Source organism: Phycodurus eques, chromosome 10 (genome assembly GCF_024500275.1).
Source record: "Phycodurus eques isolate BA_2022a chromosome 10, UOR_Pequ_1.1, whole genome shotgun sequence".
Taxonomy (NCBI): Eukaryota; Metazoa; Chordata; class Actinopteri; order Syngnathiformes; family Syngnathidae; genus Phycodurus; species Phycodurus eques.
Genome location: NC_084534.1, coordinates 16688644 through 16716548, shown reverse-complemented (window position 1 = coordinate 16716548; position 27905 = coordinate 16688644). Strand labels below are relative to the sequence as shown.

Below are 27905 nucleotides of genomic sequence, written 5' to 3'. Positions count from 1 at the left end.
ATATGCCACCGCTACCTAGTGGTTATAAAAAAGGTGTAGCCTACACTTTCATTCCAATAGGACAGGGGTATGCATGACTGCATATATGTACAGTTGTGCCTATAAGTTTACATACCCTGGCAGAATTTGTGAAATATTGTTGTTGTTGTTTTTTAAGATGGCTGATGACTGAACAATAACCATCATTAATTTCTTTATGTTTTGTTTAATGATAATGCTTTTCTGAAATGCTTGACCATTTAATTTGAATACCATTAAAATAAAATGTGTTTCGCCTGGTCCCTCATGTTTTCTTTCAAGAATTGTACGCATCTTATGAATTCTGCCTGGGTAATCAAACATATGAGCACAACTGTGTGAATTTCAAAATAAGAGGAAGTTAATAAAAAAAAGTATTACGTGTTCAAATAAAGTGCTTAACTTCAGAATAATTATTTGACAACATTTTAACAAAATACAGATACTTCATGTTTTGATCATATGGGTAGAAGCAAAATCATGCATTGTAAAAATGCATTATACACGGGTAGAAGGCATTTCCAGAATTTTTAGGTCAACTTTGGGGGTGCGCATTATACACGAGAAATTACGGAAATTATTTTTTTGTTTTGGTTTGGTTTTTGTTTTCACACGACAGCAGACCTACATTTTTATTTACGTTAAGAACAAAAATTTTATGTATTGTTCATAAATAGCCTTTGAAAACATGTACAGTATAACATACAGTATTTTTATACATAACTACACTATGCTTACATGTTCAAAGTGCCTTTTGGAGCACCCTGTTAAGAAACTAACAACATGACAACTAGTGCATCAATAAATAGAGTAAAATTAAAGTATCCCAATTACACAAAATATGGCCACAAAATTTTACTTTTATCTTGTTGGCACTGATCTTCTATTTTTGGGAAAGTCTCTGACCAAATATATTCCATGTACAAATAAATTTACCGTTACCCTTCTGACACATCCGTGTTAAAATGTTATTTCCCAAATAAAAGAAAGATAAGTAACATATTTCACTGTACACAGGGTTCATATGTCACAATGGAGTTCCCCGTCATAGTCTATCACTAACTTACACTAATGCAGAAGTCAAATCCAATTTGCAGCGAATACAGTATTTGTATGAAAACCCATGAATAACAAAAAGAATCAAATGAAAATCCGTAAGTTGCATATCGGTACCATCATAAAAAAGGACACCCTGTAATATTTTGTTACCTGTCTGCAAACCATCCATGATGAATTCGCGACCCACTTTTGGGTCCCGACCCGCCAAGTTAAGAATCACTGCACTCAAGCATAGCATCATTTCGACTGCTGACTCTAGTGCAATGGTGTTTCCATTAAAGCAATAAATTACCATAATACCATAGAAAATGATTGCTGCATTTGCTTTTATTATATTGTCTCCTTTTAAAAATCTGTGTTAACTCATAAAAATGAGAATTGTACTTTCCTTGTTTCCACTCTAAAACCTGTCTGAAACCAATGGACGCATCAAGGTCTCATACCACTCGAATGACAACTCCAAATTCAACTACAATATGTTTGCCAAGCTCCGAAAGTCATTTCTTAACAGCCTATGTTTTTATTCCCTCTGTGCTGGAGTAGGGTCTAATGGGGCTGGCTGGTCCTCGAGGCCTACCGGTGAGTAAACCCAGTGAAGAGACTAAGCCTTAGGCGTGATCTGCTGCGTTCAACATGACACTGGAGCTCGCTTTTCCTTGACTAGGACTGAAGCTTATGAGACATATTGAAGATGCATGGCAAACAGCTCACTGTCAAATTTCCTGTTCCACCTCTTTCCACCTTCTGGTGTTTGTCCTCTACCTACTGGTACCCTTCTCCTGTCTTGTCGAAGCAGCTGTCTTTCATCCTCTCCAGGGCCGACTTTTTTGTTGTTGTCGTTTTTAACCGCTGGCTCGTTTATTTGAGCTCTGGAGTCCAGTGAGTTTGTTGACTTGATAATACTACATTCAAATTCAATGAAAACACTCAAATAAAGTCAAATATCATGTACTATAGATTTGCAATATTAAATTATAACAAATAATTAAATAATAAAAATGGTCCTGTTACCTGTTGAGATTTAAATACATCATGATGTATTATTGGCCTTGTGGTCAATATATTGATCATGGAGATGTGTAATTAGGTGTTGGGGACAATAACAATCAAGGACATAACATTGGGGATTGAGACAGTATGCCAGTACTCAAAATAATATATTTGCTGTCATGGCTTTGTTTAGGCTGTTTTATCAGCAGCCCTAGCTGGGCTCTTTTTTGTTTAATCCCTTACTCTCGATACCAATTTTACCACTTGGATGATTGAGTGCAAATGAGTTGCAAGATTTTCCATCTATAAAATGTGACTTTGTAGCCTCCCTGGGCAATCTGGACATGGTAATTGAGTGAGCCATGCACATCATGTTCCTCGCAGACAGATGTCACCACTTCAGTCTTTCCATTTGTATTGGAAGTAGTTCAGAAAGTGACAGGTTCTTCTTGAAATATTAATACAGACCACTGCTCCCAAAGGCATTGGTGTCCAACTCACCTATGTTGAAGTTTGATTTATTTTGTGTGTGTGTTTTTTAAATATGTAAAACACCACAGATTTTATTGGAGGAGATGAAATGGAAGTCCGCTCACATCCAGACTTGCAAAATTCTTGCCAGGATTCTGTGTGGTTTGGGGCTGTTGCTTCAATTTGGGAGCAATCCAAATAGTGTTGTTGTCACTTGGCTCTGCTAATTGTGCATGCAGCTGAGCTAGCTCTTGGCTTTTCCCCTGTTGCAGCACTCCAAAGCTTATCCATGAGTTTGTTTGTTGACATTGTTCATCTTCTGTGTTAGCTCGCATGTTATACTGTAAGTCAGATATGTGTATAACTTAAATCATTACCATTAAAATGTTTTTTGCTAGTGTATTACATGCTGTACCAAATCATTCATCTCTTGAGAAATGGCTCTACCGCTTGCAAGGTTAAAGATCTGTTCGGATTTTATTAGCCGTCTTAGTCAGTCAGTTATTGTTCAGTATTTCATGTTGCACACAATATCTTCTTGACTTGTATTACACTCACAGGGAAACCCAGGAGAACCTGGCATCAGGGGGTTAACTGTAAGAATGACACACACGCACACACAAAAACCAACACTTAATGTCTGTGGAGATTCTTAGACATCCAAGGCAACTGGACTCGTTGTTTGTTGAACACATTTCAACTTTCATCCAAAAGGCTTCTTCAGTTTTAAATGTTAAGTCTATAGTCTCCCTACATTTGCCTCTCGAGGGTTTGTCCCGTGGGAGGGTCACAATAGGGTTGTTGTCGTTGCCCGGCATGATTGGTGAATGACTGGTTAAATCCCGGATACCAATCGTAGATGAACAACCGGTAAATATGCTGGACTGTATTGTGACCACCCCAGGGGACACACCCTCCAGAGGCAGACTCCACACTTCAAACTTAGATCTGAAGAAGCCTTTTGGATTAAAGGTGAAACATATTCAAGAAACAGAAAGAATTCAGTTGCCTCGATTCAACCTTTGCGAACCAACATTTAATGTGTTTACAATTTATGTTTCTATCAGGGCTCCATAGGTCCAAATGGACTTCCTGGTCCACCAGGTGTGAAGGTGAGATCACTTCGTTTTCTTTTCTTTTGGCTGCTTGAATTGCAAACAATATTTGTGCTCTGAAATGATATTTATTTTATTTCCTACTGAGCAAAGTCATAAAATGATGTGAAATGTGTTTCACAGGGTAGTCAAGGAGAACCAGGTGTTGGTGTTCAGGTAAAGCACTAATATTTTTCTTTTTCGGCGATTTAGTTTCAATATCCCCGTGGCATCCACATAACAATCCAGAGTTCTAGTGAGAGTTATCTGCTTCCTTGCAGGGTCCTCCTGGTGCCCAAGGTAGCACAGGACTGCCAGGAAACCCAGGTCCTCCAGGAGCTGTAGTAAGTGTTTCCTATCAAGGACCCTGTCACTCCAAGTAAAATGCCCGCATCTTTCCTCATGAAATTCTCTGAAAATCTCATTTTGTCATACTGCTGTATTTATTTCCTCCTGCAGGGTCCACAGGGGCCTCCAGGCTTGTCAGGGCAGGTGGTAAGTATGCTACTGCACTGTGGAATTTAGTGATAACATAATGTACTGCTTTGAAGCCTTTCTGAATAATTAGAACGCCATAAATAATGTTCTTGTATCAAGGTTGGTTTAATTTCCCAGCTAATCTCACAGCATGAATTACAGTGATAATACATTTACAATGTGTGACTGCTACAATTTATTTTTTTAACTAGTGCATGGATTGCACCGCTAAATAGGATTATTGGTTAATAAAATCCACTTTTTTCTGCTAACCAAAATCAAAGCACATTTTACTTTATGAACAACTCAATCATTTCTAGTCTCAAAATACAGATTAAGTGCCAATACATTTTTTTTCAGGTTAGTTCCTGTGGTGTAGATGAATTCAGAATTGTATTTAATTTTTTCATGTCGACGTGACTTTTCTAAATGACTGAAATACGTGGCACCTCTCAGGGAGAAGCAGGAAAACCTGGGGTACCTGGAAGAGACGGAGTGTCTGGAAAAGATGGATTACCTGGATTGCCAGGGAAGCAGGTTTGTTTGTTTGCGTGCGTGTGCGCATGCATGTGTGTATCGCAGTGTTTTCTTGTGTTGCACTGTGTAATGTGTGCTTGTGTCATTTATATACCGTGTTTTCCTCAATCTTCTAACTTTTTCTGACTTGTTCCTCAGGGAATTGTTGGGCCTCCAGGTCAGCCAGGCTTTAAGGGAGAGCAGGGAGACAGTGGTCCACCAGGGAAGGTGAGAATGTGTTGCAATAGTTTGTGCTGCCAGGTTATATTGGGCAAGATCCAAGCGACGTGATGATTTACCACCTGAAGTCACAAAATAGCACCCATGCAGTGCTGTTGTTGGGATCCTGCAGAGATCGTTTTGATTTGATGCACAGCGCTTCGTGGGCTTCCATTTGGTGGCCTTTGGCCTAGCTGCTGCTATTTGTCCAATTGATGATGATGATGATGATGATGATGATGATGATGACGACGATGAGTCAACTCTCTATTTTCTTTATAAGTTCCCAAGGTTCAGCTATACTGTGTTGTGCACAAAGTACTTGTCTTGCCATTACATTTTCTGATAAGCTGCATACAGAGTTCAGGGCCGCCCGCATTCAGTCTCTTGATACAGGATACTGCAGCTTGACATGCATGACAGTTTGACTTTAGACAGACAGACATTTTTTATGCCTGAAATTTGGTTATGTCCAATATTTTTTCTAGTTATTACATTATTTAAACACCACACTGCCAATCACTACTGAAATCAGTGATGCTGCTTTCCTGAAATGTTTAAAAATAATTATAATAATTCGGTTTGCCATGCAAATTCTAAGAATAGCACACTTTTTATTACTGTAGGTTTCATTATTATCCCTGATTTTTCATCATGTTTGTACAACCAATAGGTTTTTTTTGTTTTGTTTTTTACCTATCATATATTTTTATTTATTTTAAATCAGGATTTAGTGGGACTAGAGGTTTTGTTAATAGTCATCATTACTATGTAGCACCTTTGGCAAGTGTATTACTTCACACTGTTTAGTGAGGCAAAGTCACATATTGCTAAAATGAAATTACACCAGATAACTGTGACCCCAATCCCATTAATGTCCCAGTAATGTGTTACCGCTATAAACTGTCGTAGGTAATGCATCTCTCCCACTCAGGACCGAGTATGGTGGGGTCCATGCTTGTCTGGCATCCTGCTGCCCTCCAAACCTTTTGAGGTGGCACTGGCCGTTAAGACATAGCAGAATATCTGGCTACCTTTCAGCAGGCTGCAGTGTTTGAATATGTAAAGTTAAACTATTTAATCTGCTTCAGAGCTCAAACAATTCCCACCAGTGTACTATATTGTGCATTCAGCTCTGTGGTTTTGTTTGTTTTTCATTGACTTGCTGCATCCAAAAACAAACAGATGAGCCATGAATGTGAAGTTCAGCTTCAGCCTTGCCGCCGTTCATGGATAATTTGCCCTGCCACTAATGAGGATTTCTAGATGGCCTACACAAAGTTGGATAGTGTCACAAGCTGCCTTGCATTGTGATGCCAAAACACAAATCTTACAGCAGATGCCATACAAACAATACATCTGGTGGCTCTGAAAGTCTTTTCCCCTGACAAACATGTACATTTCTCTCCCACCGGGCACAATCTCTTGCCTGCTAATGTCCTAAGTACGACTCTTCGGTATTCAGTTAACCTGCAAAGCACATTACATACCACCTTCACTCAGCCACAATTCTTCGCACTGTTATGCCTTTGAAATTAAAAGCTGACTCTGGAGAATGGTCGCCTTGCTCTGCTTTTCACATTCTGCATTTAAATGGCTGTTTTAATTCTGTCATCAAGCTGAATAAAATTGACAGTCAAGGTCACCAACGTTGACATATATCGAACAACAAGTCTGCAGAAATGTACTTTAGCATTCTCCATTCTTCGTTCGTATTAGGCTTGACATTAATCAACATAAAATCAGCACCTGCCCGCAACATTTATCCACTAACCATGTATTTCTTTCGATGTGAGGAAGTGTGTTAGCTGCATGCATCTAGTTGTAAAATGACTCACACCAAAGTATTATACAGTCATCATTTTCTCAAAGGCTGGAGTGATTGATTCCCCTCTGCGTGAGCCACAACCCATCAAACATCAGAGCCTGCAGCATTGCCGCACACACACACACACACGAGCCAACTTGAGAGCACTTTGGCAGACTTTGTGATGCATGCAGTGGCACATAATTGATGTTAATTCACAACTGCAGGGTTTTCTGAGGCCTACAATATGAAATGACTTGCTTGCTTGCTAGAACTTGTAAAAAGTTTGTGTCTGTCAGTTTAGCATTCATTTTCACCCCGGAGTGCAATGCAAATCAGTAAGCATCAGTAGTATGCAATTGTTTTGGGCTTCACTTGTATAGCACTTTTCTACCTTTAGGATACTCAAAGCGCTTTAATACTGTTTCCTCATTCACCTACTGATGATGCAGCATCAGGAGCAACTGGGGGTTCAGTATCTTGCTCAGGGACACGTGGACACGGTCACTGGGGCCGAAGATTAAACATACAACCTTTGGGGTTTGACCTCTGCCACCTGAGCCATGACCCCCCCCCCTCCCCCGTTTTGCTTTTTTTTTTTTGTCACAAGTTGTAAGGGGAACCATCTCTTCTTTATTATTTTTTGGGACCCTTTTGTTAGAGTAGCACTCTATGTACAGTACCAAGAAGGAGGAGCTAGCTGCAGTGCTGTTTGTGCATTGGTAAACAGAAGGCACAAAAGGCTTGTTTTTCTTCAAGCAGCCACATGCTAGGAGAAACAACACTGAATACTGGCTGCTCTCCAGTTTTATCCTTTGCCAGATCAAAGTTATCATCAGTACATCACTCCCAAAAACATTGTTTCAGATACAGTGTGCCTTTTTAGAAAGAATGAAGATGACAATTTTAGGCAAATACAGTAGATACTACAGATGGTTGTTGTTTAACTTCTTGTTGGCTTGCATGGACAGCTACTTTTAAAACTCATGGGTGTCAAACTCATTTTTGTCAGTAGTTTTGCTTTCCCTCAGAGTCCGTTAAAGCCATATACTGTAAATGTATGGTCACCTCATTGTATTGTTATATCTAACTGTACTTTTGTTCGGGCTGGTAATCTGCTAAAAATGGAAACAAAATGCAATTTTGGTTCAGATTTTCTGCAGATTAAAAAAAAAAAAAATAGACCCATTCAGAAAGAAAAATGAAATATACACACTTGATTTACTATAGTAGGCCACATACAGTAAAGTTGGGCTGGATTTTTCAACCGGGCCTTAAGTTCAACACCTGTGCTCTAGCTGTAATGCTATTCACCAGCCACAATATCAAAGACACATGCGCAATCATTGTACTGAGAGGTTTAACATTGTGTTTATCCTATCTAGCTATTGCATATAGGTTGGGTATAGTTATACAGTGAGTTGAGATTTGTCATAGTTTATATTCCAGTTTAATTCACTATCAGTCTTGTTTGTGCTGCTGACTTGACCCGTGACAAGAGTGTTGAGTGGCCTCCCCGCTGATGAGCACCTCAGGCTCAGCACCTTGGACAGAGTTGCCAGGCAGTTCAACAGTTTGATAAATTACCTGCGACACCCATTTCACCACCGTGTACAGCCACTTCTTTCACCCAAACACGCAGCAGATATTTGGAGACCATACAGCTGGTTTTCCGGTTCTGCCATCAGGTTTTGCAATGTATTTATTTTTTTAAGTGCAAAAGCTTTCACATACTACTGTACTAAACAAGCTTGAAATTCCCAAGATCAGAACATACAATGCCAGGTTGATTCTTTCAAGTTGAACCAACATAGCATTCCAACTATGAACAAGTAAAACTCAATAGTCATATTAGCACACACACACTCTAAGTAGGTAGCAAGTAATTATTATTACATTGGGTTTTCCACTTTTTTTGTTCTCTCTACCAGGCTATGGCAGGACTTCCTGGTGTCAAAGGAGAGAAGGTGAGACAGTTTTGCTTTTTTTTAAAATATTATTTCTGCCCAACTGTACTACAGCTAAAAACTGTCAATTAGGGTTGGGCATCGAGAATGTGAAAGTGAACCGACGAAGAAGAACACGCACGAAGACGTTCTTGTGTCCAGTGGCGGCAGCGAAAGAAAATGTCTTAACTTTGTTAAAATTAATGACCAGTCGCTTCAGTGCAACACTTGGAATAAGATTATATTGTGCAAAGGACGCTTTCACGATGTGTAGAGTCTGACGCGCTCCCTCCCGCTCCGAGCCTCAGCCTACACAGTGCGGCGCTTCAGTGACGTCAACGTTCAGTCAATTGGGTGAGTGAAACAATAAAATACGTCTATGCCAACATTGAGGCAGCTAACAAGGTAAACGGTTGGTTGCACTCTTGCACTGATGGTTTTTAGTGTTTATTTTAGTCTTCAAACCAACGTAAGAGCCGATGACAGGGGAAAAAAAGCTTAACATTGAGCTAAAACATCACCCAAGGTCAAACTAGCAACTTTACATCACAATGAATTAGGACAAAATTCACGTAAAAGTTTCACCGTATCACAAACACTAACCTTGTGTCTCATCGGTGGGTAGGGAAAAAGGAATCAACATTTGGCATTTGGTGCCATTAATTTCGTTTTCAAATGTACGTACCCTTCAAAATAAAAGGCTACAGGCTGAAAACAGGAAGTCAAGTTAAAACTTGCACGTAAAAAAACATTTGACGTGGTAAAACAGTCCCAAATAACTATTTAAACAATGCTATATTTAACTTTTAGCTGAAACATAAATTAATGAACATTAAGTCAATTGGGTTAGTTCCACACACATTGCCTTTTAGTTCATAGGTTTGATATTGATACTGGTTATGAAGAACCCCGAGTCAAATATTCATTTTAGTCCATGCTGTGGGCTTCTAAGAAAATGGATGTTCACAATTTGGACGCCCTTTATTTAAACCATGCAAACCTTTTTGACCCAGCCCCCTAAAAGAATCGGAATCGAGAATCGTTTGGAACCGGAATCTAAATGAGGAACCGGAATCGGGACCGAAATTGCTCAAATTAAAACGATGCCCAACCCTTCTGTCCATTGATTTGGATTTGTAAAACATTAAATAAATAGGCTAGAGTCTGTCAAAAATGTAACTCTTTCTTACAATTCAGGGTGTTCCAGGACAAACTTTGCCAGGAATTCCAGGTGAGCGAGGCCTACCTGGTGAAAAGGTGAGCGTGAGCACCTCGTCTTTGCCAGAGAGTGAGGGCACCGTGAACAAATGCCCTTTTCTAAACTGGTTACTGGTGTCTTTTAGGGTGGCCGGGGAGACAGAGGTGTTGCTGGCATCAGGGGCGAACGAGTGAGTGGGATCGTATGCAGGGTATCTTATAAGTGACATTGTTCACTGGCATAACAGCAGGATCTGTTGTCATCATTAGGGCGAGGTTGGTGAAGCGGGACCGACGGGAGAAAACGTGAGTGTCTATTGTCCTTCTTGTTTTCCACACGTTTGTTGTTTGTTTCTACTATGAGTAACCTAACTTACCAGTTTTTCGAGATACGAACCATTGTTCGACTGATTTTTTTTTTTTTGTGCTTTGACTTGCGAACAATAAGTTATACAAGTGCTGTATGATGGAAGTAACCTCAACTCACAACACAAAAAGTAGCAGTTTGGCAAATAGCGTGCTGTATATTGCCACTTCCAGTTGAAGCTTACTGTCAAACTAAACATGTAAAAAAGAGAATTACATGTTGTGTATTTAAAACAGCCACATAACCTTGCCCTAAAGTCCGCTAGCTAAATATAATAAGAAATGCCACAGACAGCTTAATGAATAGCATTGGTATCACGGTGTTATAACCCCTAAGGCAACAGATATTTGCATACAAACGGTGGAGCAACACATATTATAACAAATAGTATAACACTAATCACAGGCATATATTCTTTATCTTTTGTGAAGAATGACTAACGAGGAGCTGAGACAACTCCAAGTACTGTATATCTGTATGTCTGTATTATACTGCCCCCAAGTGGCCAAGGTACACACACCAGAAAAAGCGGCACAATTTCCACTGAATTGAAGTAAAGCATGTGGTGACCAGTTCAGGGTGTACCCCGCCTCTCACCCGAAGATAGCTGCGATAGGCTCCAGCACGCCTGCGACCCTCGTGAGGATAAGTGGTAGAGAAAATGGATGATGGTGGCAAGAACTTAATTATGTCATTATAAAAAGGTGTGCACCAGATTCAAGTGTGTCACTGTACATTTGCATACCGAGCATTTTGCATTTAGTTTTTTTTTTGGGGGGAGGGCAAAGCAGTAGACGGGGCTTGAGTCGTGTCCTTCACGAACAACTCGATCAGACAACGGGATCTTTTGAGTGAACATACTGAATGGAATCACTTCAGGAACGGATTAATTATTTTCTCAGTTCAGTTGAGCTTAGCAGTGATCATGTGCTTGACCTAGCCCAGGTTCTGCCGTACATTTACAATCAGAATATTTTTCTTGCTGCCGCTTGTCGTCTGTTCAACCTCCTCCTCATCCTCTTCAGTAAAAGTTAACCCTGGGCTTTTCGTTGTAAAGGCGACAAATCAATATTGCAGAGTTGCAGTCTACTTTACGTCGAGACAAAGGGGAAAATGCACAGGGCCGTCCTGTTTGGTCGCTTAGCAACCAGCTACAATTATCACAAGGTTGTGCGAGGCCGCCATCCTGCGCCCTACCCCGTGGTGAAAGCGGTGCAAAACAACTTGAGTGTGAATGCCCCCAGAAGTCTTTTAAATTCATCGCAGGAGGTCGGTGGTTAGGGAAAGAAATTGGCACCAAGCAACAACCTCTGGTGCTCCTTGGAGAACCAGACCAAAATTGTTGTGTGCGTTCCTGATTATAAAATACAATATCATAGAATACTAATTTTATTGTAAAAAAAAAAAAAAAAGTGCCAACATTTTGTTGGATTTTTCTGGGAACGCTGGAACAGATTAATGGCATTTCCATTGATTTCAATGGAGAAAGATCATTTGAGGTATGAATGTTTTGAGTTACAAGCAGGGCCAGGGAACAAATTCATCTCTTAGCTCATGACACCACCGTACGATGAAAAGAATGCTCCTGTCTTGCTACTAAAGCATGATTTATAACAGTAAAAAATATTCCCAGATGACAACAAATATGATAAGTTATTTATTTGCAGCTTTCTTTTTCCATTTGTTTTATTGGAATCCTTGATAGTGCTACTCAAGTCCATATATTTGATTTTGCTTGTCACTCAGGGGAAGCAAGGTCCACCTGGGCTAAAAGGAGATAAGGTGTGTTATTTATTTTTTTTCCTCAAAAATCCGTGTTGTCCGGGTGGAAATAGTGACACATTTGTCCTGCAGGGTGAAAGGGGCATCGGAATGTTAGGTCCTGCAGGTAACGTTGGACCGCAGGGTTTAAAGGTGAGTAAAAACATGGAACATACACTATTGGTACTATAAACACCAGCCATTTGGATTTCAGAAGCATTCCGCAACACTGCCACTGTCTGTTAACTTTAAGGGAGATCAAGGTCTTCCTGGTCCAGCTGGTCTTCCGGGGCTGCAGGGTAAGTCCGGGCATAGTGGGCCTCCTGGTCTGAGAGGAGAAAATGGGGAACCAGGACGTCCTGGGCCACCGGGAGAGAGGGTTAGTTGAGTGTTACACAAGATTGTGTATTTTACATTTTTTTATGACTTTATTATCACTATAAACTGACCAATTTTCATTTTAAGGGTCTCCAAGGATTTCTGGGCCGGGTGGGAAATACCGGACCTCCTGGTCCTGTTGGATCTCCTGGACAAGCTGTGAGTTTAGATCAAATTTTAGTTGGACTTAACTAGAAAGAAAAAAAAAAAAAAAAAAAAGTTCAGCCTTAAAAAAAAAATTGTTTTTCAGGGTTCTTCTGGTGTAGACGGGGCCAAAGGAGACAAGGTAACAATTATCCAACATACTGTAAGTACTGTATATACCAATGAGGTTTATAAGAACATGCATATTATCTATTTAACCAGGGTGAAACTGGACTTGGCGTGACAGGGCCAAGAGGAGAGAGGGGAGAACCAGGAACCAGAGTAAGAGCTTTGCCATCCACATGAGAAACTGCCTCACATTCATACACAATGATGTGTTTGAGGATCCTCATTTTTTGGTCATGTTTTAGGGTGAAGAAGGTCGCCCGGGCTTGGCTGGAGAGAGGGGGCTCACGGTGAGTACATTAGTTGTTTCTATTATGTCATTACTGGTTAATTACCACAGCAAGTGCAGGGATTCCTAAGATGTTTAATGTAGGAAAACAGCACATTGGAACATGTAAGGTTGAATAGAATCCAAGGACGCTGATCCAGTGTCACTGGAAATTTTATTTACTGTATACATATTGTGAAACTGTCACCATCATGAAGCATTGTGCAAGCAATGTTTTAAGTAACGTTTTAATTCCTAGCTGTCATACAAATGATAATTGTATCACCTACCAACAATAAATAGTGAGCCTTTATTTTGATGACAGACATTCAAAATAAGGTCAATTAGAGCTTTCAAGGTGAGTCGCTTCACATACAGGCTACATACAGCTCACTTTGGAGTTCGCAGTGTATCTTTCATTCTTCTTTTGTTATTATTTGCTAACAGTATTATTGGTATTGTTGCTTTAGGGACAGGAAAGAGACGTGCGTGCCACTTTCCTACTTTGAAATAAGTTATATTTCCAGTTTTATGGTTCTATCATCACACTTTGCCATCACTGGAAAAACACAAATAATCAAAACAAAAAAAAAAACATCTTATGAAACATCATGTTTGATGGCACTTCGAAGTATTAAATGTTTTTATTTTGTTGTTTTTTTTTTTCCAAAAATGTTGTTTGAATTCTGTATTGTAGAAACACATGGGCTATTGGATTTGTAGTTCTTTGCAATACAGCTTTGTTAGTGACAAATTGCACAGTTAACTATTATATATTAGGTCACAACCTGAAAAGGTATAAGTACAGTTACATTTTATCAACCTATGTACACTGATAAGTCAAATTGTGCAACATTATAAACCCGATAGAACAGGCCCACTGGCGTTTCCCGTTACATAAGACATAAGTAGACATGATTGTCACTACATCTGCATGAGTTCCATGTGCACCTTGAGTGATTAGCTGTTTTCATGTATTTGTTTTTACCCAGTCTCTGGTGTTTCCTCACTGCAAATTGCAAATTGTTAACAATAAGACAGCGCTTCAGCTGCTTTCCTCTGAGTGCGCATACTTATGTTGTGTGAGAGATGGTGTCTGTGTGTGTGTGTGTGCATGTGTTTATGTGGGCGGGTAGCATTGGGCTTTGTTTCAATCATTTGTTTCATGAATAATAACAATACGGTGCTAATACTGTATATATGTTATGAAATAAGTAATAAATACATCCATGCTTCAACAAATAGCTGCATGAGTTCAGTTTGGCATAATAATGTGTATCCCTTAGATAATCTCAAATCATCAAAATAGCCTTGATTTAGATTTTAGGTAATGTTTTCTCAAGACGTGATGAATTATACAAATTATACAGAGCAAGTGCACTAAAACAGCCATGGTGAACTCAGTAAAATAGAGACTAGAAAAGAAAAATAAATCTATTAATATTAACAGTCATCCTAATTTGCTTTAACTATTAAATTCATATTTAAAAATATAGGTATGTGCAATTAATATTGCATTTATGTAATAAAACATTTACTGGTAATTTAAATTTTTTTTGTTGTATAACAGCAAGTGTCTGACTTGCTATGCCAATATACTTCTCAGTTTAAGATAAATAAACTACCGTACTCCGATGTTTTGTATTCCTTATGAAGCTATGATTTGAAATATGCTGCTTTATTTTTTTTCGATTTACCACCGGACACAATAGGTGTGTTTGCACAAAGTACAGGTAATGGGATCTGTTCCATCTTGAATTTGACACAGTATCGGATCAGAAAGGAAATCCCTCCCTCACTGCTGCGACAGAACCGAGAAAGATCGAAGATGAAATATCTACTGTATATTTTGCCATGAAAAAAGCTACTGTTCGAGCTTTTTGAAGCAGCCCGTTTCTCCCCATTGTGATGAGAACAGACTTAATGATGATTTTTATTGTGAAGCTCTTTATAATTGTGTGTGTGTGCGCGCGCGTGTGTATTCCCATCCATCAGGGTCCACCAGGGGTGCGTGGTGCTCACGGAGAGAAGGTGAATACTAATGACAGTCCTGTTCCCATTTGTTCATGTCATCAAGCGAGCATCATCGCATAAGCTTTCTGCTCATGTGAATTAAATTCCATTTACGTTTTGCTCTTGTTGTCGTTGTTTGTTTCAGGGAGCTATTGGCCTGCAAGGGGACAAAGGAGAGAAGGTGTGCGCATGTTAAAATCTAATAAGCTCCACTGCAGTGGTCTGCCTGTCGCTCTCCCGCAGTGGTTCAATATGCATAAATGCAAACACTTTGGGGGGGGGGAAGAGAACATAAGACAAACTGTGGCAGACAGCTTCAGGAGCTTTACGCTGCGTAGTTAATAAAGAGTTTATGAATACACTTAGTGCTAATGTAGTGTAAGTCCATTTGTGACACATTACAAATGATTAGTGATATCTTGATGTTATGACTGTAAGTCTAATGGTTTCTGCAATATATTCCAACACAGGGGGACACCAAACTGATTGGGGGACCTCCTGGAGAAAAGGGCAACAGAGGAGAACAAGTCAGTGAATCACACAATGTCACATCACTGACCAGAATGTTTTCTGATTGTTAAATCCAACTCTTTGTAAACTACTTCATCGTCCTTCTATTTTAGGGTGACAGAGGGCCCAAAGGTGTGCAAGGAGAAAAAGGAGCAAAGGGTCAAGAGGGACCACCAGGGGAGCAGGTAAGTGTGTCAACTTTAGCTGCAAAAGAACTGCAAGATATTTTTGTCAATTTATCAGCTCATCCACCCACAATTGATTGTTCAATAAACACATAAGAATGGTGTGGAGAATCCAGCATGTGCTTTATTGTGACGTATGAAATTTTTTTGCATTGGTTATTCTTCACAGATAAGAATATTTATTCATTTCAATGTTTTGAAGATGCGTTAAGAAGTGACAGACCATCTACTGAAAGTCTACATAGTTAGGGCCAGAGATAAATGAGAATTATATTCTTCTTACTGCTCTTTTACAATCATTAAGTGTTGATTCAAAAGTTACTTTGCATTTGGGTAACATCATTTCGTACCGTACTCTCTCATGAAATGAACAAAATGAGAAGCGACTCAACTCGGTGAACACATTCAGTCAATAAAAGTGACACGCCTTGCATTTGATATTTGTCACCTGACTTTCCCCCAATGCATTGATCATCAGGGGCTGAGGGGAGAGCCCGGGGAACGAGGATCCACCGGATTCCATGGTGCTCGCGGTCCTGGTGGACAGAAGGCAAGCAGCGGCGCTCTGCATGAATAGTCATTAGAATTAAATCTGCATCGGAATTCATAGCAAAGCCAGATAGTCGTTTGTGCAGATCATCATCTCTCTGCTCTAATTACTGTAATTGTGACTTCACTCTGCAGGGAGAAGCAGGTCAGGCCGGTGAGCCTGGTGAAGCGGTCCGTTTCCTTGCATCCAAATATATTTCTAATTCTTCATTGTCTATGTTTGGCTCGGCTCTGCCAAGTGAGCAGAACAATGGATGAGCGTGTGTGTTGTGTTTCTTCCCCCAGGGCTTGCCAGGAAAAGACGGACTGCTCGGGCGCAAAGGTGACAAAGGAGAGCTCGGCATCGTCGGGATGAGAGGAATTAAGGTAGTTTTGCAGAGTACAGTATGTGCTTTCAACCTAAAACATCTTTCAGGGGTGGATGATGCTACTAATAACTGCATAACAGCATGAAATTGATTAGACTGAAGATGATGAATATACATTTTACCGAACAGAATATCTACAAATGATTAAAACAAAGTTTCATAGAGCATGTTTGGGTCAAGAAGGACCAATTAAATCTGGTTGAGAATCAGTGCAGCTACAGGATTTTTTTCCCCTTTTGTTGGCATTGCAAATCATTTTTCAGATTTTCCTTGCTATTTCCTCTTGAATAATGCAAAATGTGCCAGTATCTCATTTGTAAACCAGAAGTTCCCATGGTGAACAAAAAAAGAAACTTTATTCTTTTTTTTGCGACGCGTTAGCAAGGCAGCCCACCCAGACTCAGCTCCAGATCTTTGTTCACCCCAGCAGTTTACATGGTCTGGATACTGTGTATCATGCGGCTCTGAGGTTCCTCGCCTACTTCAAATCTGTCACCTGTCACTGTTCGTTGTATGAGCTTGTTGGATTGTCCTCTTTGCCTACACGTCGATTCAAATATTGGTATACTCTTGTTGATAAGACAAGGCAAATGTATTTACTATATATAGCACATTTCATACACAAAGTAACTCAGTGTGCCTCACAAGCTTAAAAGCAATTAAAAACAAAGAGCAAAAAGACAAAAACATAGTACAGAAAATTAAAAAACAGCTTTAAAAAAGTTGTAAATGTTTTGTTTGATTTTTATGGTTTATAATTGTGATCAAATTCTGACAAAAATGTACTTAATTTAAATTGTTTTACTCATGTTTTTCAGTATGTACAGTATGGCTGTATATCTCTGTAACTTAACAGTGTCGTTGTCTTGGGCATTTTTCATCTTAATTACTTTTTTCATGGTCAAAATTAAGGCTAAATAAAATAAAAAAAATGTACAGGAAAGCATCCATTGAATATTTTAAATTAAAAACTGGTATAATATTTTTTTTTAAATCAAAGATTTTTTTTAGGCAAGTGCATAACTCTATATCTGCGCTCTACTCAGTCTACTCTAGTTTTAAAAGAATTGTTAGACCTCAACAAATCAAAGACACAAGTATGATGTAAAAGCAAGGTGGCAGACGAAGCGCATGTGCCAACAATTTTGGAACCAGAGCACGTCTCTAAAAAATGGCCACACGAAATGTTACTTCTCAACAGCAGAACAATGTGAATTACAGATACAAGAAACTGAGCACAATCTGGGCTCCATGTTATCAGGAAAGTATAAGAAGCCCAACAAATGCGCTCAATTCTTGCTTTCGCTTTATCATTTTAAAAGCATCCATAGTGTGAAATGCATAGTATCGTCTCTACGTTAAAGTGTAATTTGATATAATAACCGTATGCCATTGTAAGGGGATTCACTGTAAATTGTCTGTATCGCTCAGTCTCCTGCTGCTCTTTTGCCACTTTTATCTATAAGTTCCCCCTCAAATAACTATTATCATGTACAATTGTCGCGTCCATTTGCTTTGTGGGACTTGCTACAGAGGCTGGTGTGTGTATGTGTGTGTGCGTGTGTGTTTATATGTGTGAAAGTGCATTAATCTGGGTGGCAGTTGAAAGGACTGATGGTCTGTGGATGGACCGCTGGGGTCCATTTTTCTCTCCTTTGTTACTCAAAAGTCTCTCACTGTGTCTCTCACTATGATGAACTTGTGTGCGTTTCTAGGGCGACCGGGGATCCAAGGGGCTTTGTGGAGGCGATGGACCCAAAGGAGAGAAGGTGAGGCGTGAGCAGAGGAGGAAGAAAAACCACAACAACATTCTCTGTCTTTTCTTTATAACTGAAATGGTCAAAGAGGTTGGAACTTGCTTACTTTTCTTAAATGTGTGTGTGTGTGTGTGTGTGCGTGTGTGTGTGTGTGTGTGTGTGTGTGTGTGTGTGTGGGTGTAATCAGGGGGATAATGGCTTTCATGGGCGACCAGGCCTACCAGGAAGAAAAGGAGATCAGGTATGCCTAATAGCAAAGAAGGTATCATAGGTTTTATTGACTCTGATGGTGGCACAAATGTGGTTTTGTTTACAGGGGGATGTCGGCCCCTCTGGAGCCCCAGGGATCCCAGGAAAAGAGGGCCTAGTCGGTCCCAAGGTGGGTTCGGTGATCTGATAATGTATAGAAGTGTTTTCATAAATGTTCAGTAACACTGCATTGTCTTTGTCTTTGTAGGGGGACCGCGGCTTTGATGGGGTCGAGGGCGCCAAAGGAACCCAGGGCGACAAAGGCGAAAGGGTGAGGCGTGAGCGCGCCAGCCTAAAAGTTATGTTAACCGAACGACAAGACATACATCATTCAATGTGCCTGTGAAACATGTAGGGGACGCCTGGTGTCCCTGGCCCTCCTGGGTCTAGAGGACCGGATGGAGCACCTGGACTGACAGGCCCCCAGGGAACGGCTGGTGCGAAAGGCCCTGAAGGGCTCCAGGGACAGAAGGTGATGAGACACAGATTTATTTCTAAACTAGACAAAACAGGCATAATCAGACTGAGAATGAAAACTAGCCGCATGTATTGCAATATGATACAGTATTTGCAAAAGAAAGTAACCCATTTTGTTTGTGCTTAAGGCTTTGTTGTGGCACACATACACCTCCTTGAGTGAGTTTGGTGTGTTGTCATGTCGTGTATTGCTGTGCCGTGATTGACAGTTTGACGAGCCCTGACTTTGACCCGCTTGTCTCTTCATCATCAAGCTCATAAATAAAAAAGCTCCTGACAGGAGAGGGATATCTCTCTTATGATTGCACTTACTTTCACAGTGAGAAGCGAGTTTTTCTTTCTTTTTAATAGCACGGTGTTGAACATCATGTAGAAATAACGTTTAGCTCACTAAATCTACAGAGTGCTATTAGTATTATCGATATATACAGGTATTTGTTTGCAACTCTTGAGAAAATGTGGCATCTATAGAACAATGTGAGAAAGTCTGAACACATTACTGTATGTATATTTAATGTATTCATGTATGGCACAGCTATGAATCTATGCTTTCGATCCGAAATATGGATATTACTTCTGGATAATGAGGGCTCTCCATGGAGGCTTGACTTGAAGAGCTACAGTACACACTACTATTGTGTCAACAGTCGTCGTTTTGTGTTCTTTTGCATTTTCTGTATTAGGGAGAGAGAGGGCCTGCCGGTCCCGCCATGGTGGGTCCACGTGGTGTTCCCGGGATCCCAGGGGAACGTGGCGAGTCGGTTTGTGTTTACGCCTTCTCTGTTTACGGTTTTCTTCAGTTATGACTTTCTAATCCAAGCCCAACAAACTGGATAAACCACCTGCTATAACAGTATTTCAAAGAAAGGACCCTATTTTTCAGGGATGTCAAATTAATTTTAGATCATGGGCCACATTCACCCCAATTTAATCTCAAGAGGTCCGGCCCAGTATATCTATATCTATTTATGCTATAAATAATGACAATTCAATATTTTATAGGCTAATTTGGACACCCTGATGGGCTGCCCTATTTGATATGTGGCACAAAATGGCTTTTGAAAATTATTCATATCCTTGACAATCTTCTGCACCATTCTAATCAACTACCTAGTTCATTTGAATCAGCTATCTATTTAATATTGGTTATGCATAAATAACTTTGAGCATGGGGCTTTTACGCCCCCCCCCCCCCAAAAAAAAAAAAAAAAAAACATATATATATTTATATATAAATTAAATTGAACTCCAAATTTGTCCAGAGTATGAATCAGTCTGTATGTTTTTGGGATTGCAACCTAAAAGCAGTTATCGCAGTCATCTACTGCTTCTGTGAGCTGCCCTGCTTCAGTATTCATGTGTGTCTGCGACATTTGTGTGCCTCTAATCCGGTTTATAGGCAATTACATGATATTATATCAGCTCTATTTCAAATTATGAATAGGCTTTATGCTGAATTAACCTTTCGCTTTGACTTTGCATTTAGTTAAGTGTCTAATGAATTCATGTGCTGCGGGCATCTCAGTGGGTTGTGCACGTCCTAATACTCGTCCATGTTGTAGGGGGAGATGGGCCCAGATGGAGCCAAGGGAGAAAGAGGAGAGCCAGGCATGACGGTCAGTACTTGAGCCCAGGGCTCATTCTGGAGACACTAACATAATACTCAAAATGGTTTTGACACCTTGTTTTCTTATTTGTGATTCAGGAGACCGAGGTCAGAGAGTATGTACGCACGGAGATGAGTCAGCACTGTGGTAAGTGTTGGATGCAGTTTGCATTGCTAATTCATAGGTGCGCTGTCCCCAAATTGAACTTCAGCTAAGATGGGCGCATATGACTCACTGCCCCAGTTTATGAAAAAAAGAAAAATGAAAAAAATGTTTACTGAACGACAGCAATGTCACAACTCTGTGAACTGACCTTCTTTGTTGTTGTTGTTGTTTTGTTATCTTCTGGTCCTGCGTCCTGTCCATCTGTCTAACGCACAGCATGTGGAGGTGAGTGAGCCGTTGGACCGCAGAGGGAAGGATAGACAGACAGGCTGTGATTCAGCATGAGTCATATAGCACATATGCTGCGGCAGGCTCTGCATTGATAGCAGGCGGTGTAGTGTAATGTGCGCACATCTGAACTCCTTCAAATGCATCTCAACCTTAGGTCCAAAAAGTGATCGGTGACGACACAACATTAGTTTAATATTTAAACTTTCTTAAAATATCAGTTTGGGCCCATGTAGAGATTTCAAATACTCTTAACAGCTAGTGTGAGAGTAAATCAACTTAATTACAACATCCATCCATCCTTTTTCTTTACCTCTTATCCTCATTAGGTTACAGGTTAGTTGGAGCCTATGCCAGCTGGCGAGAGGCGGGGTTACACCCTGAACTGGTTGTCAGCCAATCACAAGGCTAATTAGAACATATTGCAAATAAAAGAGTAATAAGTTCTGCACACACAAAAATGCAGAACAAAATGTGGTAGATTACGTGCTATAAAACCCGATTTACAGTCCAATCTTGTATACTGTAATTAGATGATACGATACTAATAAACCGTGGTCGACATTGTGTGGCCATTTTATTTTATTTTTTTCCATTAACAGGGTGCCTGAAATACATAAATACAATGCGATTAAAAACGATTTTTATAACTACTGACTATATCGCCCAAGTCTGATCAATATAGTTCACCAATTGCTTTTATATTGAGATTTTGTGGACACACTATGTGTTAAATAATATGGTACATATGTAAAAAGTAAAAAAAAAAAAATTTTTTTTAAAGTGCTATGAGATATTCTTTAATAATATGATGCTTCATTTTGATTGACTTGTAAGAGAGGTATTTATTTAACAATAACTTAATTATTGTTTCGTGTGTAAGCGTGCAGCATCATACTGTAATATTCCGTGTTCTCGTGTTGGCAAAATGAAAGATGCTATGTTGTCAAATATAAAATGCATTCATAATTAATTCAGACAATATGTAAAATTATCCATCCATCCATCCATTTTCTGAGCCGCTTCTCCTCACTAGGAGCCTATCCCAGCTATCATCGGGCAGGAGGCGGGGTACACCCTGAACTGGTTGCCAGCCAATCGCAGGGCACATAGAAACAAACAACCATTCGCACTCACAGTCATGCCTACGGGCAATTTAGAGTCTCCAATTAATGCATGTTTTTGGGATGTGGGAGGAAACCGGAGTGCCCGGAGAAAACCCACCCAGGCACGGGGAGAACATGCAAACTCCAGCCAGGCGGGGCCGGGGATTGAACCCGGGTCCTCAGAACTGTGAGGCTGACGCTCTAACCAAAAACATATCCCTTGCATGGAGATGCATGCCTCAAAATAAACATAGTAGTTAATCAATATGCATTTGTCCTGAGAATGAGCCCGAATCAATCATTTCAGCCATAATTATTTATTGCCACGCACACGGTGATAGAGTGGTTAATAATGTACATCCATGAAGCTTGCAAAGCCATTGTATGTCATGGTCACTATGGTGGATGCCCCTGGTGTCTGTTTCACGTGTCAGAACGGGGGAATGACTTTTGTGGTGACTTTGGGTTTGTTGGTTCACTTTATTAGCTTCTGTCCTTGTCTTTGCTAACATTGTGCCCACTTGGGCACTCTTACCTCTTCCACATGTGGAGGCGCTTACTCTCTGCCTCTCTCCCTTCTGTCTGCCCTCCTGCGGTGGCTCCTTTCCTCCTCCGTGTCCTGTGTAGCTCTCTCAGCGTCAGGCCCTGTCACTCGCTCCCAGCCCGTGGTACCACAGCAACTCGCGGCCCTGAAGGCTGAGGGTGAGTGCGTGCGTCCGTCCGTCACCCCGCTTGTTGGCCTCTGTGTCTGTTTGTCTGTGCCTTCACTGTTGAACTGAGTCATTGGTGGTTTTCTTACCAAGAAAACTGAGGACTCCATTTCTGGACTCCTCTTTGGTGGAAATAGTAGGGTGTATTTCCAGGCGTGCACAGATACATTCACTTTCTGTCATTTGGATGTGTAACATGTTGCCGCTCGTCTTGCAGGCCGCGAGCTGCGCGTGGTGATGAACACCAACGACCCCGATTACGAGCACATCTACTCCATCGAGAACTACGACGACCCCTTAGATGAGCTGCTGTATTTCCCTCCTGCTGACAATCACACTGACGGTATTGGACTTGGCCTGGAGCACTTCATTTCTGAAAGACAAATTGTTCAGGAGCAAGATGACTTTTATGAGCAAATTATCACCCTCTCGCATTCAACTGCTCTTCAGCGGAGTAGCCAAAGATCTAAATAACTAAATTGTCAAAGTTAGGTTGAGAGAAAAAAAAACTTACTTATACTAAACCATAAGTAGTCAGATCATTAAATGTCCAATGGACAAAAAAAATTCAGGAAAACATCAGTTTTGCTAGAAAGCTTTCTGTACACGAAATAGAATAGAAGTAATAAGGGTTGGAACATTTTTTTTGTTTTTATTTTAAAAAGTTTCAAATTTAAGCTTTTCAAATGTGAATACATTCTACTGTCTTTGGTCCTCCATTAAAGCAGACAAATTATTTGTGTTTTAAGCAAAAAAGAAGAAAAACAACTTTCATCAACATCAACCTTGAAAACTGACAAACATTTTCCCCTATTTTTGACATGTTTTGAATCAAGCACTAACCCAGTCATTCCTAATTTGAAATCTGAAAATCCTCTCAGGCTCACCAAAAACATAAATCACAACCATGATCAGAACATGAGAGTAAGATCAATTGTGTTTTGGAAGATGTGGGGGAGCATTTATCAGCCATGCCCACAGTTGTTGTAAGCATTCACTCACTGATTCCTGCTGCCATTTGTGTTTCCACAGGGGAGGCTGACCGACAGGAGTCAGAGAAAATGGTTAAAGTTGAGGCAAAAAAAACACCCAATGTAGTGAGAGCTGGTGGAGCGAGAGGTGGCAAAGTTCCAGCTCTGAAACCACCCAAGCCCAGAACAGTCAGGTCTCTGAAAAAAGCCCAAGCCGAAGGTACGTAATCCGTTTGGGGAGTCATAACGGTGGGGTTAGAATTTCTCGGTCGTGTTGAATGTTGTTTTTGATCAAGTAAAACACACATTACAAACAAAGGCGTTAAGACACCAACCAATTAATTAATAAATCGGGAATTGATTGAAAAGAGGACCGTTTTGGGTAACTCTAAGCTTTTTAGTTTGGGAAAGGTCCTTTTCTGTTCCAGCACGACTGTGCCCCAACGCACATAATGAGGAACAAGTTGCAGAAATACATTTTTTGTCTGCCTTTTGTATGAAAGAACACGGTCACAACCGATCAAACAACTTTTGGGATGAACAGAAATTGTGAGAGAGGCACAGTTTTACAGAAGACTGGATGCTATAGTAGCTGCACAGGGGTGCTGAATTTCATATTTCCTTATTTTCCATGTACAGTGGTACCTGTTCTTCGAGTTATAAGCCATCGAGTTCTTCGAGTTACAAGCCATCATTTGGTCAAATATTTGTTTTCTTTGTGTTGCTAGCCCAAATCTTTGTTACGAGTGAGCTTCAGATACACAGTGAAAAGAAATGGAGCAATTCAGGTACTGTAATAGTCTAGTACTTGCCCTCACAAGTGGGCAAAGGGAGCTACGGTCACCGATACCCTTGGAGCGTTTTATTGAGCGGGACGTGCAGATACAAAATGAGAACACTCACGCGCAGCCACAACTCACCCCAAGACACTTACATGCAGACTAACTGGCCAATCCGATTGCAGCTCCTGACGGCACTCGCGAGGCCACGCCCATTAAAGGCACACATACGTATATATACAGTACAGTTTATTAAAAATAAAGAAAAACAGTACAGAAAAAAATAAACAAAGAAAAATAACACGTAACCCAAAAACGTTTAGTTTTTTGGTGGGCAGCAGACCCCCACATATTCACCTATTTGCGAATTTCTTTTTTTATTATTATTTTTTTCATTTTTATTTATTTATTTATTTAATTGTTTTAGTGGGGGGGGGGGTTATGTAACCAAATCTTAATATACTTATTTTTGGTATATCCCCGCTTATTCAAGAATTTTGGGGGTTAAAAAAAGATATATATTTTTTTACTATGCAATTACAATGGCCGTCAATTATTTGCTGATTTTTGCTGTTCGCGGTCGGGCCGTTTCACAAAAACATATTGCAGGTTTAACAATTAACTTGGTTTGATCCCAGTTTATCACCGAGGTCAGGGGTGCTTACTTTACGTTCAGCTCCCTCTTTAATGCTCGCTCTCTCGTTTTCTTCATCTCAACATGCACTTCAGCTCCAGCAGAAGCATGCCTCCTGCCAATGGAGGAGGGCAGCTGCGTGCGTTTCACTTTGCGTTGGTACTTTAACAGCCACGTCCAGGCATGCAGGCCTTTCATTTACAGCGGCTGCGGAGGAAACGACAACCGCTTCCTCTACTTGGAGGAGTGTGAGGAGGTGTGCCTTGGCAAGGTTCAAGGTAGACACGCACGCACACACACACACATTGTCATTGCGCGAAGGGTATTGAACGATTGAACTGTTCTTCAGGGTCTCCCTTGCTGCAAACAGCCCGGTGATGGTGACCGAGTCCTTCTCTGCACAGGAACGTCGGGCTCTCTATAGCTTTTAAATCATTCTCTTGTTACATATCAACGGTAAATATTTGTTTTTCTTTATTTATTATTATTTTCCCACTGAACCACACTTGATACTTTAGCATTATCCTTCTAAATGCATGCACAAAACATCCCAACATGGTGCTTATTAATTTAAAAGGCAACTGTGTTTATTAACAAAGTATTCATACTGAAGATAAGCTTAGCATTGTTTGTAGAACTTTTTCTCGCTGTTTAGCAGTTCATGTAGGGCAGTGACTCCCAGCCACTGTGCTGCGGCACATTAATATTCCTGTGGGAAATTATAAAATTTCACTTAAATGGCCCAGAAATTCCTCTATTCATCTATCATCCACCGTATAGTGACAGGCTGAACAATTACATGCTTGTCTACTAGATAACAAAAGGTGTGTCCACTTTTTGCCTTTCGTACAAGAGAATAATAGCTTTTTTGTTGAACTAAACAGGCCACATTTCACACTAAGTACATTTGTGAGTAAAAAGAGATGGGATTCTCATTATTTCGGCATATGTTCTTTCTATGACATGTTTTGTTTGGTAGTGTGCCATGAGAATTTTCAAATGTAAACTATGTGCCTTGACTCAATGGTTGGGAAACACTGCTGATGTAAAGTAATAACAACAAGGAATTTGTATCTTAAATTATAATACAATATTCCCTCAGGAAGTAACAGTATTGTGACTATTTAATCCTTTTAGAACTTCTGAACTCCATGAAATGGTTTATTGTGGGGAAAAAATATTGTGACCAAAGGGTCTCAGCTTGAATATCCCGAACTAAAATACCGCTCAATAGTCCATTACTATATAATCATGTCTTCACAACCAATGGTTACACTTGAAGATGAAGGCATTTTATTTTGTATGTTTTTGTCATTTGGGGAAAGTGTGTTTCTATGCGTGGATGCATGTTTACTCACCAGAAATGAATTATACAGAAAGTAAAAGTATGTGGTTTTCCATTTCGAATAAACTGAGTGTAAACAGTTTCCTGGTGTGTGTGAACATCAATTATAAAATTACAGAGATGGCCTGAATGTATCAAATGATATGTCAATGTCATCTGTGGCCACACAAGAAAAATCATTTGTGCGTGTGTGCATGTGACCAATCAGGATGTTCCATTTTCATCAGTATATTTCATTAATGAGAGTATTTTCTGCTTGTTGGCCATGACTGCTCGGCCTTGCTTTTCCATGCTGTGTGCCCTCGCTTGATTTCCCCTGGTGGAAGCATTCAGTGACTCCACATCCACTTGAGCACACTTCTTCAGCTGACTTCATTCCTAAAGTCAGCACACTATCAAAGTCAGCAGTGTGACAGCTGAAACAAGCCAAACACACTGTGGCGAACACCTGCTACCACTTGTTAATTGTCAGAAGTGAACGTTATCAGTTTGGCTGAGGAATGTTTTGAGTTAATTGCAGAGCATCCAAATGGCCTTAGTCTGTATAAAAATGAATGCATTGCAAACTTTAAGTGTTGTAACTGTAAGAATATTCTTCCAGCATCAGATGTTTTTTTTTTTGTTTTGTTTTTTTCTAATATGCCACAATCACGTCATGCTGCCTCCACACACACGTGCCGAGATTGTTTGTCTGCTATGGAGGATGATTTTTGTAAAAACAGCCTTGCTTTGATTTATTGGTATTTTTCATATTCTGTATTTAGCTAGAGAGCATAGCTTCCTCTTTTGTTAGATTAGATAGATCCTTGTCCGTAGTATTGTGATTCTTAGCTGTTTCATCCTAAATAATCAATTGTCAAAAATGCAAGTTTTCACAAACCTTAAACAATTTGGTTATTTTTTTTGGGACTCAGCCTTACTAAAATTCGTATGTATAGCCATTACATTGACACATACAATACATAAACTAGCAATAGACAAAAAATACATTTTCAGTCCTGACGATGAACCTTGCTTTGGTCAAAAATATTTTTGTTAAATCAAGAATTTGAAAATCCTTGTGATGACCACACTCTCTTGTCATAAGTAGAATGGCATCTCTAGTTTGATCGCTTTCTTTTAAAGGGCTGTAACACCACTGGACCAGCCAGGACGCTTCTCGGGCACTTCACAGAGTATGTACTGTAGCTCATTGGTTTAAAAATACCAGCAGTCACTGATGTCAGGAGAGTGTAAGCGAGTTGTAAATCACATGTAGGTTGTGTGAATGGAGCGACTTTCGCTCGTGCAGCTGTAATAACTTTCCTCAATATCATAATTTCTCTCTCTTTGAGTGTTTGGGTCAGTCAAGGTTATCCCGAGCAGAGTGAAAGTGTGCAAATGTTGGCTACGGAATTGTAATTTAATACAATTT

The 27905-nt window shown here is 40.1% G+C and overlaps 2 protein-coding genes across 6 annotated transcripts in view; both read left to right on the top strand.

Annotated features, from left to right (window-relative positions):
* The window catches only part of col7a1 (collagen, type VII, alpha 1), a 62122-nt gene extending 39401 nt beyond the window's left edge, over positions 1 to 22721 (top strand). For 3 of the 5 annotated variants that reach the window (XM_061687243.1, XM_061687241.1, XM_061687242.1), the window contains 36 exons: positions 1621 to 1656; positions 3099 to 3134; positions 3606 to 3650; positions 3777 to 3809; positions 3914 to 3976; positions 4092 to 4127; positions 4566 to 4646; positions 4785 to 4853; positions 8583 to 8618; positions 9795 to 9854; positions 9941 to 9985; positions 10065 to 10100; positions 11908 to 11943; positions 12016 to 12075; positions 12176 to 12301; positions 12388 to 12459; positions 12551 to 12586; positions 12667 to 12726; positions 12816 to 12860; positions 14834 to 14869; positions 14997 to 15032; positions 15322 to 15378; positions 15475 to 15546; positions 16025 to 16096; positions 16231 to 16266; positions 16381 to 16461; positions 18179 to 18232; positions 18408 to 18461; positions 18537 to 18599; positions 18678 to 18740; positions 18825 to 18941; positions 19630 to 19707; positions 20509 to 20562; positions 20652 to 20700; positions 20935 to 22239; positions 22680 to 22721. In XM_061687243.1, the coding sequence (XP_061543227.1) occupies positions 1621 to 1656; positions 3099 to 3134; positions 3606 to 3650; positions 3777 to 3809; positions 3914 to 3976; positions 4092 to 4127; positions 4566 to 4646; positions 4785 to 4853; positions 8583 to 8618; positions 9795 to 9854; positions 9941 to 9985; positions 10065 to 10100; positions 11908 to 11943; positions 12016 to 12075; positions 12176 to 12301; positions 12388 to 12459; positions 12551 to 12586; positions 12667 to 12726; positions 12816 to 12860; positions 14834 to 14869; positions 14997 to 15032; positions 15322 to 15378; positions 15475 to 15546; positions 16025 to 16096; positions 16231 to 16266; positions 16381 to 16461; positions 18179 to 18232; positions 18408 to 18461; positions 18537 to 18599; positions 18678 to 18740; positions 18825 to 18941; positions 19630 to 19707; positions 20509 to 20562; positions 20652 to 20700; positions 20935 to 20951 (1950 nt within the window). In that variant the 3' untranslated portion in view covers positions 20952 to 22239; positions 22680 to 22721. Of the gene's footprint in view, positions 1 to 1620; positions 1657 to 3098; positions 3135 to 3605; positions 3651 to 3776; positions 3810 to 3913; positions 3977 to 4091; positions 4128 to 4565; positions 4647 to 4784; positions 4854 to 8582; positions 8619 to 9794; positions 9855 to 9940; positions 9986 to 10064; positions 10101 to 11907; positions 11944 to 12015; positions 12076 to 12175; positions 12302 to 12387; positions 12460 to 12550; positions 12587 to 12666; positions 12727 to 12815; positions 12861 to 14833; positions 14870 to 14996; positions 15033 to 15321; positions 15379 to 15474; positions 15547 to 16024; positions 16097 to 16230; positions 16267 to 16380; positions 16462 to 18178; positions 18233 to 18407; positions 18462 to 18536; positions 18600 to 18677; positions 18741 to 18824; positions 18942 to 19629; positions 19708 to 20508; positions 20563 to 20651; positions 20701 to 20934; positions 22240 to 22679 lie in introns of those variants that run through there. The other 2 variants (XM_061687244.1, XM_061687245.1) reach the window with 2 other exon arrangements.
* si:dkey-117n7.5 (uncharacterized protein LOC559444 homolog) lies at positions 22250 to 26590 on the top strand. Its single transcript, XM_061687251.1, has 5 exons — positions 22250 to 22754; positions 22980 to 23105; positions 23795 to 23953; positions 25242 to 25424; positions 25496 to 26590. The coding sequence occupies exons 2-5, from the start codon at positions 23000 to 23002 to the stop codon at positions 25522 to 25524; spliced, it is 477 nt and encodes a 158-aa protein (XP_061543235.1). The 5' UTR covers positions 22250 to 22754; positions 22980 to 22999; the 3' UTR covers positions 25525 to 26590.
* Positions 26591 to 27905: the final 1315 nt, after the last annotated feature.